Below are 12,911 nucleotides of genomic sequence, written 5' to 3' on the forward strand. Positions count from 1 at the left end.
TCAAAAATTCCTGACATTTCTTGCATGTTACAAAACCTAAGCAAATTGATATTCAGGTTTAAAAACACACTAATGACGCAGTGCCTGTGAATACTCTGTAGAAAATAACGTGTACATCCCTACAAAGGCCTTACTTTCCTCCTGAAATTCTTATTCTTTACCAATTTGATGGACTTGTAATTTATAAATATGGTTTAGCCTTAAACCTTTGTAATAATTTCCTAATTCCTGAAAAGTCCCATATTCCCTGACCTAGTTCCTTACTCCTTACTCTATTCCACATGAAACTGAGATACACAAACTTATTTTAAATAGACTTCAAGTGTCTGAAGAAAATTAACAGTCCTCTCAGTAACTTATGATTTAGTGTCATTCAGGACAAATTTTATAACTTCCTTAATAACCAACTATTTCTCATTAATACAAAATTTAAGAAATGTATAAATTTATAAAAATTTATTTAAAAAGTAAGTATAGCATAAAATGCAAAGGACTCCTGTTGAATAACAAAAGGCCCACAGATTTTTTTAAAATAATGATTTCAGTTCACCCTTAAGAGGTATAAGGTCACGATAGTGGGAAAGATCAAGGTCAGAAATAGGAGAGGAATATTAGTAATATATGAAGCATTTCCGAATGACATTTCATTTTATGTGAAAGTTACAGAACTTTAAAGCTGACAGTAGTCATCTTCTTTTCACTATTAAATTCGTGGAGTCCCTCTTCCCTGACCGCCTCTTAACTAATACCAGCACCATTTCCTGTTCTGGAATCTTAGTAAAAAACCTAAGTCGTCTTTTGGTTTTTGGAGACAGCCAGTTAACAACATCTCCCCAGCACAGCTCTTTCACCAGGCGGTCACCGTGACAGTTGGGCCAGCCTGGGACATCCGTTCTCAGGAGTGCGGCCCTCACGCCCGTGGTCAGCACTTTGTATCTGGAGAACTGTGCCAGACTTTCAGATCTCTGGAGTTTGACCTCCCTAATCAAACCTCCCTAATTTGAGGTCTTTGTAAAGCAGAATAATTTCTTTGAAACTAACCCTCATATTGTTCCTGCATAAAAACTGAAAGTCGGGGCTGGAACCATAGTACAGCAGGTAGGGCGTTTGCCTTGCACGTGGCTGAACTGGGTTCGATTCCCAGCATCCCATGTGGTCCCCTGAGCATAGCCAGGAGTAAATCTGAGTGCAGAGCCAGGAGTAACCCCTGTGCATCGCCAGGTGTGACCCAAAAAAGCAAAAAAAAAAAAAAAACTGAAAGTCGGGGCTGGAATGATAGTATAGCGGGTAGGACGTTTGCCTTGCACGTGCCTGAACTGGGTTCGATTCCCAGCATCCCATATGGTCCCCTGAGCACTGCCAGGAGTAAATCTGAGTGCAGAGCCAGGAGTAACCCCTGTGCATCGCCGGGTGTGACCCAAAAAGAAAAAAAAACCTGCAAGTCATTTCTTGTTCTACAATAATGTCCGCAACGTTATTATTTATTAAAGTCACTCTATGTCTCTGGCACTGTGCTAAATGTTTTATATATGTTAGATCACTTAAATCTTTCAAGACATACTAAATATAATATTTCCCACTTCATAGATAAGGAAACTGAGACTCAGAAGGGCTGTTGACTAGAGCACCAAAGACCAGTTGCTGAAAAACCTAGGATTCAATCATAGATATTTCTGTCCAAAGAATTTCATCAATACCTAGAATGGTTGCCTAACAAAGTTGCTAGTAAAGAAATATCATTGAATATATGAATGAATAAGTAAAATACTTATTATACTTATACCAAGATAAACTACCTTGGTATACTGTTAGCAAAGCAAAAGCAAAGCAAAGGCCCTCCCGTTGATCGCCGATTTGCTCGAGCGGGCCCAGTAACGTCTCCATTGGAGACTTTGTTGTTACTGTGTCTGGCATATCGAATACTCTCGGTAGCTTGCCGGGCTCTCCGAGAGGGGCGGAGGAATCGAACTCGGGTCGGCCATGTTGGCCGCTTGTAAGGCGAACGCCCTACCGCTGTGCTAGGGACAATACCTTTCTCTTTTGGGGGTCACTAGGGTCACACCAGTTGTGTTGGGGGAATGGGAGGGCACAAGGTTGTTGGCGATAAACTCAAGATCTCTAGGCATGTGCTCTAGCATTTGAGCTATTTCTGAAGCCATTATAAATTCTCTTAATTTGTGGAAACTAAGAGATAGCACAGTGCATAGGGTGCTTGCCTTCCATATGGGCAACCTGGCTTCAATCCCTGACACCTCATATGGTTCCCCAAGTCCTGCCAGAAGTGATCCCTGAGCACAGAACCAGGAGTAAGCCCTGAGTACCATCAGGTGTGGCAAAAAACAACAACAACAACTAACCTTTTAATTTTTTAATCCACCTTTTGCCAGTAAGCAAAAAAGGGCATGTATTATCATTCTAGTAAATATCTGTTCAGCTGAACTAAGTTAAAAAGTTATACATAGGACGGGGGGCGTTCCGGCCCGCCCTTCACGCCCTACCGAGGTCACCAGTTGCCCCCCACGAGCGGCTCTCCGGCACGGCCATGACTCCAGAGCAGAGAAACCAATCTCTTAATTATCTGACTCTCAGTAGAAATACTTCCAGGGTTAATAAGTAAAATAGCAGAAATCCAAAACCATCATTTAATTCTTGAACCCAGCTGTAGAAAGCAAATCATTTCACAACGCTTTTTCAGCATGGCTGATTTGGGGGGGGGGGTGTTAAAGTCTTAATAATAATGGTGCAATTTTTATCGAAACAATGAAGCTAGTCAAAGTAGATAGAGTGTTAACTGGAATTCATCTGCTCCACAGGCATTTGGGAGGGGGTGGGGGGGGTTTTATTGACTTAGGAAAGCGACTTTGTTGGTTTATTGGGGTTCTTCGTGGTGAAAAATAAGTATCGGTAAAGGGAAATGTGTTTGATATTTGCATGACCGAGACCTAAACCTGAAAGCTTTGTAACTTTTCCCACAGTGATTCAATAAATAAATAAATTTTTAAAAAAAGTTATATTGCTATAGGCTCAATTAATAACAGCATGACACAGAAAAAGTCTTAAATTATTTTAATATAATTTTTATACCTATCCCAGATAAAATATTTTTATTTATATATTTGATCAATTAAGGCATACTTATTGGGTTTTACTTATTTAAATATTTACTAATTGCTTATTAGTAAATGTGTTGATAGTTTAATAATAATTTTAATAATTAATCTTCAATTAGCAATCAATTTAGTTGCAAAATGTAAAAAGGTCCCACCAGTAGAAAATAATATTGTTGGAACACTAAATATTGCTAGACATGCACACCAAATTGCTTAGGGTGTATAGATTCCTAAACAGTCTGAACCAAATTCCTTGGAGATAATGTTTTAAAATTTTAATATAGAACAAATGTCACTGCCTAGCAATTTAAAGATATAAGGGACTTCAGAGTTCAATAACAAATACAGAGTTGTTATTTGAAACAAAAATGTAGCTCTTGAGGACGATCAGTTCAGTTTTCTAACAGCAGTTATAGTATGTGGTCATAACCATTTTTCCCCCTTTTACAGCGGTCTCTAGGTACACATTTTTAATGTATCCTAGCAGTTTCCAGTTAATGTTTTATATTTTTGTAGCTATTATTTTCTGTTGAAAGAAAACTAGTAAAGGCTGATTCTAGAAAGGGAACACAAAGAAAGAAGATCAATATTAACACTACAAATATTGACTTAGGAAAGCGATGTTGTTGGTCTTTCATAGGAACTGATAACTGAATGAATGATTTATTTATAAGAAACACCTACCGAAAAAATTTGTTAAACAAAACCAAAAAATTGCTCAGAAAAGTACATAATTAGATCCTCTACTCAAGTTAAAAAACTAAAGTCACTTTCAAAATGAAGCCCTTTAAGCAATATTTTTATTCATCATATTTATTAGCAAAATTTGTTATAGCACAAATACTATACTCTACAGGAAAAAAACACAAATAATTACTTCACAAATGTACTGTCTCTCACAAACACTGAAGAGTTATTAATAAACTTGAAAGCTTTGAAGAAAAAAACTATTCCTGTAAAAGTACTATACCTTTATTGAGTTTGGCTCAGTTAATTTTGAATTTCGGTTGCTCGTTACACCCATGGTAATTATGAAGGAAACAGATGATTTGAACTTTACAGTTGTTTCCAATAAAGAATTCCTGGTGTCACCTGTAATAGTTAGGAGTAATAGTTACTTGGTCTCACAGTTAAAACTGTCAATAGGAAGTTTGTTTCTAAGCACAATGTAGCAAAAAAAAAGTCTAGGAATTAATTTCCTTCTCTTTGATCTTCCCATTGAAATAAAATCAGCAGCTTTATATTAATCAGGATTTAATGGTCCCTAATTTATGGGTTACTAATAAGATTCCTTATTGCAATATGTCACCTTTTAGCCTGAAATTTTACTTTTAATAAAATATAATGAGCATAGCCAAGTCAAGTTCCACAATAAAATTTTATTTCAATAGATTTTTATAGCTAAGAGAGTCTAAAATGGTAGCTAACAAAAGTTGGATTCTCATTTGTTTTATCACCAATAAGCTAAGATGAAAGGAAAAACGAATGTGGCTATGACCCACCATTCTTGGTCAAGGAATTCTTAATATCAAAAGCAAATACCTTTATTTGAAGGTGGTTCCTGGTCAGTCTTTCTTATGATTCCAGGTGACGGTTTGGGTCCTGGCAATGGGTGGCTTTCAGGGGACCCTTCCTTGCGGCTTCCAAACTGTTGCCGTCTCAGTTTACTGTCAACCTCCAGTTTTTCTAAGGCAGTTTTGAGACATTGCTCATTGGTTGTCATATATAATTTACAAAACTACAGGAAATAAAAAAGGAGTCCAGTGGGTAAAACGCTCAATCATGCATTTGGGAGAAGGCAAATGCACATTAGTAGGCAAAGGATTGACTGATAGATGGAATATATTTCCTACTGAACTAGGGTACTCATTTTTCCGGAATCAGACTGACCACCCTCAAGTGACCTGGTGAAATGCAGCCATGATTCAACAAGGAGGTCATAGTGAGTGAAAATAAAAGGCTATACTAAGAGAAATGATTTATGACTCTTTTTACAAGATGTGTAGACTTGGGTTTGTTCTAAATAATTTTTATGATTCTTCCACTCTGGAAAAGGCTTGTGTCTAACGAGAGTCTCTGTCTCTGTAAGTATGCATACTTAGGTGGTTATCTCATTTTTAATGTAGTCATTAGATTATAGCCATGAGACTGAAGAGATGAAATTTCTACTACAATGGTTATCTAAGTATGTCACTGTCATATTAAAAAGTGCCCCTTAAAAAAAATTAAAAACCCAGTCAGTCTAACATAGTAAGTAAATTTATATGGCTTTATGTACCTTGAGGTAGTCAAATCTCCCATCAGCATTTACATCATCTAAACTTATTATGGCATTGACTTCTTCTCGAGTCATCCTCTCACCTCTCTGTAAAAACAAGATGTCAAGATATATACTTTTGGCGGGGGCGGGGGGTACACCTAGTAGTGCTCGGGGGTTGGTGCCTGTGGAGGTGTTCAGGGGACCATGTGGCCCTGGGCCTCTTATATGCAAAGCATCCGCTCAGCTCTTGGGGCTCCCTGGCCCTTAAAAAAGATAGATATTTCTAAAACAAAAAACTGTCACACTTAGTTGCACATAAGGAAAGAATAATGTCACCCTAATCTTTTCTACAGGTTTGAAAATATGGTATCATTATAAATCTCAAAATGGGTATTATAAGAATGAAAGGAATATAAAATTCACAATTTCATAAAAATTTTGTAAAAAATGTGCAAAATTTTTACTTTATTGAATTTCAAGAACAATATGAGATATCCAATAACAATTACTATTAAATTCAGAATATTCAGAATGATGCTTTTGCACATTGTTCCATTTGGATGTTTCTCTTTTACTTGTCACAGATGAACCGATCACTGATTTGCCAAGGTTTCTGGGTAGGAAATGACTGCAAAGGACTAGAAGTAAAATAAGGAGGGTCTGGGCACTTCGGATGTGGTGGTGGTGGAGATGCAGCAATTTTGTACATCAAAACCATAAACATTAACAGTACTATAAACCACATGGCCTCCCTAATAAAACTACAAAAAGAAAGTATAGAAAAAAATTACAAGGGAGCAAAAGGGGACTGCAATTTGGATTCAATTTTATCTTTTATTTACAAAGCATCTTTGATCCAATGAGCCAGTCAGCAGTAAAATAAATACCAACTTTACTTTCTCATAAGGATATTTAGTTGTACCTACAGAAGCTGAAGAGGCAAGCAATGAACACATACTTCAATGAATCTAATTGATAGCAATAGTATACTCTTCAAATTAAAGACTTATCAAGGGGAAGATCCGCCCAGGATGGGAGATGCATGCTGAAAGTGGACTACAGACTGAACATGATTGCCACCCAATGCCTCTTTTGCAAACCACAGCACCCAAAAGGAGAGAGAGAACAAAAGGGAGTGCCCTGCCACGGAGGAAGGGTGGGATGGGGGATGGGGGGGTGGGAGGGATACTAGGATTGGTGGGGGTGGAAAGTGGGCACTGGTGGAGGGATGGGTGCTTGATCATTATATAACTGAAACCCAAGCACAGAAGTTTGTAAGTCTACAACTGTACCTCATGGTGTTTCACTAATAAAAAATTAAAATAAAATAAAATAAACAAATAAAGACTTATCAAGGGGGAAAAAATAACAAAACATCTTTGATCGAGAAAGATCCTTAAGTACTTTATAGACAACATATATGTGATTCATTCCACCTGCCCATGAATGTTATGTTTGACCAAAGCAACTGCCCGTGGTTTCACAAAATATGCATCCCATGGAATTGTTTCACACGTCTTACCTTCGTGAGGAATTTATAAAGATCAGCGTGGGATATAAAGCCATCATCAGTGACATCAAGTTGCTTAAATGAATTCAGCAGCTCTGCTTTTGAAACAGGCTTTTCATTTCTTAAAATTACACAAAAATCATCAAAATTCAGTTTGGCAGTTTGAGGGGTCCAGTACTTATTGATGGTCTTCTGGGATGGGTTCCTTCCTGCGTACTGAAGAGCTGCCCAGTAAAACATAGCTTAATCAGATGTTATTGCTATAGCTGGGATCATAGTTAAGTGCATTTTTCTTTGACTATATTAAACACATGTACACATCAATATAGTGTCTTCATATTACCAATATAGTACCTTTGATGGGCTGGAGCAATAGCAGAGTGGGTAGGGCGTTTGTCTTGCAAGCAGCCAACATGGCCGACCCAAGTTTGATTCCTCCACCTCTCTCGGAGAGCCTGGCAAGTTACTGAGAGTATCTCGCCCGCACTGCAAGGCCTGGCAAGATACCCGTGACGTCGATATGCAAAACACAGTAACAACAAGTCTCACGATGGAGACGTTACTGGGCCCGCTTGAGCAAATCAATGAACAACGGGAGGACAGTGACAGTACCTTTGATGTTTGCAATCTACAGTATGTTTGACCCTCAATGGCACACACATACACCCTAAAGATGTCTTATTTATTGGCGCTAAGAATTAAGATTTTTCTTCGTATTCTGATAGGTTGGTTTTTTAAACTATACAGTTTAATTAACTTGTAATGTCTAATTTGATAAGTAAGAGCTGCTGGGGCAAAAAAAAAAAGTAATCATCCATTTGTTTTGAGGATGTAAGAACAACCACAAAAAGCATTATTACTTTTGATGACACAACAACTATCCTAATAAAATGAGAAAAATCATTAGTTTGAGACTACTACTGTCAACATGGCATAGCATCTAATGTGTTCAGCATTATGTGTTACAGTTTCAAGGACATTAATCTAAGCTTTAAATGTCAAATATATCCACAGAAAGTATTTACAAAGGTGGAAGGAATTGAATGGGAAGCCCAGGTTCAATCCCAGGTCTCTTGGGCACTGTAGCAAGTGACCCCTGAGAACAGAACAAGGAGTAAGTAGCCCCTGAGCACCACTGGGTGTGATCTTTTAAGAAAACACCCAAAAACCAAAAAAAAAAAAGTACTTTTGGTCAGGACCCTTCCAAAAATCATGCATGTTAATGTACTTTGACAGAAGAATAGAGAGATGGCAAATTACTTGGGATTTTGTAACCAGAACATTAAAAAGTACATCTATAGCTAGCTCTTCAGAAGACATTCCCATGTTTAAATGCCTTTTTATATATAAAAGACAGTAAGGTATGAGGATGCTTTGTTCAGTGTGGGAGGGTTTATCTATGAAAGACAGTAAAGTACGAGAATGCTTTGTTTGGTGCGGGACGGGGGCTACCAAGTGCAAACAGAGAATCCAGAGTGACTTCTGGCAAAAATCACCTGCCCTCCTCCCAGCAGGAAGGGGCAAGGCTTGGATGAGCACTGCTGGGGCCCAACAGTAGTGGCAGCTCGCAATGTCATAGACAGCGGTGCTCAGGGACCAGACGGTGCCACCACTGAACTTGAGTCCTCACTCATGCCAGGTAAGTGCTCCAGCCCTTGGAGCTATCTCCCTGTTCCAATATTATATGCATATATCACATGTGCCTGTCCCAGATGGGAGTATAAAAGGAGGCCCCATAACCATGCCACCGGACTCCGTGCCAGGCTCTTTCCACTCGCAGCACCCCAGAGGAGGGCAAGTGAGAACCCTCCCCGCCCCAAGGGACCCATCCCTGGCAGCCGACCTCCACTACCCAACTGCTGCCATGCTCCAGGTCACTTTCCGGACCACGCAGCCGCTTTGGAACACTTCCTGCCCATTGTCAATAATTACCGCACCATGTTTAATGGAGTTCACACAGTAGGCAACAGATCATAGAGAAAAAAATATATATATATATATTTTTTATTTATGCCTCTCGGAGTTCCCGGAAAGCTACCGAGAGTATCCCGCCTGCATGGGCAGAGCCTGGCAAGCTATCTGTGTCATATTCGATGTGCCAAAACCAGTAACTATAACGGGTCTCATTACCCTGGCCCTGAAAGAGCCTCCAATCGTTGGGAAAGACATGTAAGGAGAGGCTGCTAAAATCTCAGGGCTGGGACGAATAGAGATGTTACTGGCGCCCGCTCGAGTAAATTGACAACGGGATGACAGTGATATAGTGATACAGTGATATCACATTAATCTAAAATATAGTTTTAAACAACTGTAGATACTTTTTACAGTTATACAAAATAACTTAGAAAGTAGTGTTGAACAAACACTTGGTAATTTAGAGATAAACAATTACCTGCCTTGATTTATTTTGGAGTTTGGGGCCCTACCTAGCAGTGCTCAGAGACTATCACTAGCTCTGTGCTCAGGGATCTCCTGATGGTGCTTAAGGACCATGTGCAGTGCTGGGAGATCACACCAGAGTCAGCTGCATGTAAGGCAGGTGCCTTACCTCCATACTATCTCTTTGGCCTACATGTGCATTTCAAAAGTTATCACTAAAATGAGCCAGTGCTGGGGCTGGACTGATAGTACAGCAGGTAGGCACTTGCCTTACACATGGCCAACTGGGGTTCATAACATAACATAACATAACATAACATAACATAACATAACATACAGTTCCCCAAGCATTGTCAGGGGTAATTCCTGAACACAGAGCAAGGAGTAATCCCTGAGTATAGCCAGGTGTGGCCCCCAAAATGAGAAATAAATAAATAAAAATAAACCAGTGATCATTTTCTTTTTCTTTCTTCTCTCTTTTTTTTTTTTAAAAAAAAAATAACTTTCGGGGCTGGAGTTATAGCACAGTGGGTAGGGCGTTTGCCTTGCACATGCCTGACCCGGGTTTGATTCCCAGCATCCCATATGGTCCCCCAAGCACGGCCAGGAGTAATTCCTGTGTGCATGGACCAGGAGTAATCCCTGTGCATCGCTGGGTGTGACCCAAAAAAAGCAAATAAATAAATAAATAAATAAATAACTTTCTTAAGCTATAAGGTAGGAGGTAAAGGTAAAGGTAAAGGCCCTCCCGTTGATCGTCGATTTGCTCGAGCGGGCCCAGTAACGTCTCCATTGGAGACTTTGTTGTTACTGTGTCTGGCATATCGAATACTCTCGGTAGCTGGCCGGGCTCTCCGAGAGGGGCAGAGGAATCGAACTCGGGTCGGCCATGTTGGCCGCTTGTAAGGCGAACGCCCTACCTGCTGTGCTATCGCTCCAGCCCATAAGCTGGAGCGATAGCACAGCGGGTAGGGCGTCTGCCTTGCACGCAGCCAACAAATAAGGTAGGAATGAACCAAAAATTAAAAGGTGTAACTGTCTTAAATTGTACTACAAACTTGTATTATAAAACTTTATTTTGGAGAAAATAAGATAATAGACAATGAGCAATGAAAACAACCCTGACATACCAACTGGGCCGGGAGGACCCAGGAAAGGGACCATGGGATAGCAGTGGAGGAATACTGGCATGCTAAGGTGGGGGTGGTGCTGCAGTGATGCGGCATATCTAAAACACACGCATCAGCCCTACTGCCATTCACAATCCCTTACCTGAAAAATTCAACACCTTAGCTTGGGTACCTCTAACCACTGAGGTGATATTTCATAAGAACTATGCACAGTCAACCAGCACAAAAAAGAATAATCTTTGGGTTTCATAGTTAAATACAATAAGGACTAATACGTATGAAACAATTTAACTAAGACAATATTCTCATAGTTCAGGATACTAAATCCAGACATTTACAAATCAAGCATAAAGCAGGGTTTGTTTGTTTTGTTCCAGAGATTCAATCTTCTTGGTTCCTAAGAACTTTTATAATTTAAAGAGAATTTTAAGTGATTAAGTGAAGTCCTGATTCATGGTTATTGATATATTAAAAATACAAATACTAAAGCTAATTCTCCCATCTTCAAGATTTTTCCAGTACATGATACACAGACAACAAAATTTGGCACAAAATCAAGAAGGCAATCGACATGATTTTCAGAGCTAACAAAAACTGTAGTGTTTGCCATTTCCCAGAAAAGCTTTGTGGAAGTTCGTAGCAGTGGGGAAAAAATTCTCTGTTTTCACAAGTTTATTCTGAAGATAAGCAAGAAGACCTAATATCATGTGGTCCCATGAATAAAAATAAGAAAATATTCTGCCTAATATATAAATGGGCATTTCCTCAATCTACTTCTCAAGAGACACAAGAAAAAGGTACATGTGTTTTAGGATTCCATCTCCAGCCAACCATAACCCTTTAAATGCTCATTATACAGAGCCCTGGGACATGGCTCAGGGGGCTGAGCTCAGGCTTTACATGCTGGAGGACTGGGTGCTATCCCCAGCACCACATGGTCCCCAGGACACTGCCAGGAGCAACTCCTGAGTACAGAGTCAGGAGTACCCCTGAACACTACAGGTGTAACCCCAAATCCCTAAAATAAAAGTTTGTAATACAAATAGGAACTTTAAAAATTGTGATTTTTGAAGTTGAAAGTTCATTAGAATGAGGGAGATAAAATAGGGGTTAGGATGCATGCACCCAACCCACGTGACTCCTGGCACACACAGACTCCTGCGTTACAGGAGGCTCTTGGGTACCAAGAGGCGGTGCCTGGCACTGCAGGCCCAGAGAAACATCAAAACTTGGGCCCAAGTATTGAACCACCTGCCCAGCTGGGTGAGAATCCCAGGGAGAGGCCGCACAGCCACCAATTAGACTTTGAAGGCCCCTCAATCACTCTAAACTGTAAAGTCCACATGAAATAAAGGGCGTTTTTCTGCCCAGCTCTGTGGAATCAGTGTGGAACTATGACCCACAGCAGCAGCTCAGCACACACTTGTTATTATCCTTTATAACAGAGGATCTTTAAAACTTGAACATTACAGAATAACCTTCTCAGAATAAAATCAATTATGTATAATATGGACTCAGTATATAGACATTTTTATATCTAAGAAATTGGTTTAATTCAATAACTAACTTAACTTTGCCTTCTAGTTTTAGAATTAGTTGGAACCCATATTTTGGTTTTATTTGGTTTAGGGGACCTGGCTGTGCTCAGGGCTTACTCCTGGTTCTGTGCTCAGGATCACTCCTGACTTGGGGGAAAATACATGGTGCAAGGGATGGAACTGGGTTGGGCATGTACAAGGAAAAAGCCTTAACCCCCTGCACTTCTCTCCAGCCCAGGCCCCGTTATTAAATCTGATGACATTACGTAGCTATGTTTACTTAAATGTTGACACCAAGATACTAATCTTTTGCTAGGGATGACTACAATCTTTGACCTACTAGTACCTATATTATTTATAAATTGGGAGGGAAAACCGAATTCTATAGTTCTAGTTCCAGTATTGGTCTATTTAGTCCTGAAATAGAATGTCTAAATATGATCATATGCCTACTCAGATGAACACAGATCAATAACAGAGCTGGAAGAAAAAGACATCACCAGTTCACATTATTCCCTTTCTTTTTTTTTACTTTAAAGCTGAAATTAGCTATAATGTTACAAAGATTATTCCACCACAAAACCAAAAGTGTATATAACACTGAAGAGACCAATAATACCTTATTGGTACATATTCATTGGGTCACAAACTAAATGCCATAGTAGCAGAAGTCAGATTAATTTTTTAAATTTAGTAGATTTGTGATCTTGATCTATTTTCAAAAAGAATAAAAGAAAACAAACTAAAGTTACAGTTTATAATTTAAAAAATGTTTTAAGCTTTTTTGATTATCATATTCCGCAAAAAGAATTTTCTAAAATAGATCATTGTATTCAAATCTAAAACACTGTAGCAAAAACAGATCAGGTGTTTGGGTTTGTTTTGTGACCACAACTGGTGGTTCTCAGAGGTCACACTTGGGGGTGCTTAAGGAACCATTTATGGTGCCAATGACTGACCTGTGCAACAGTGTCCAAGGCAAAC

The 12,911-nt window shown here is 39.3% G+C and overlaps 1 protein-coding gene across 3 annotated transcripts in view; it reads right to left on the reverse strand.

The window, feature by feature from the left end:
* The window catches only part of EFCAB7 (EF-hand calcium binding domain 7), a 48,103-nt gene that overhangs the window by 30,955 nt on the left and 4,237 nt on the right, over positions 1-12,911 (reverse strand). For all 3 annotated transcript variants that reach the window (XM_056122256.1, XM_056122258.1, XM_056122257.1), the window contains exons 3-6: positions 6,893-7,104; positions 5,389-5,475; positions 4,653-4,848; positions 4,081-4,202 (exon numbers count right to left, since the gene is read on the reverse strand). In XM_056122256.1, the coding sequence (XP_055978231.1) occupies positions 4,081-4,202; positions 4,653-4,848; positions 5,389-5,475; positions 6,893-7,104 (617 nt within the window). The remainder of the gene's footprint in view (positions 1-4,080; positions 4,203-4,652; positions 4,849-5,388; positions 5,476-6,892; positions 7,105-12,911) is intronic.

This window comes from Sorex fumeus, unplaced genomic scaffold, assembly GCF_029834395.1.
Source record: "Sorex fumeus unplaced genomic scaffold, SorFum_2.1 ptg000045l, whole genome shotgun sequence".
NCBI classification, from domain to species: Eukaryota; Metazoa; Chordata; class Mammalia; order Eulipotyphla; family Soricidae; genus Sorex; species Sorex fumeus.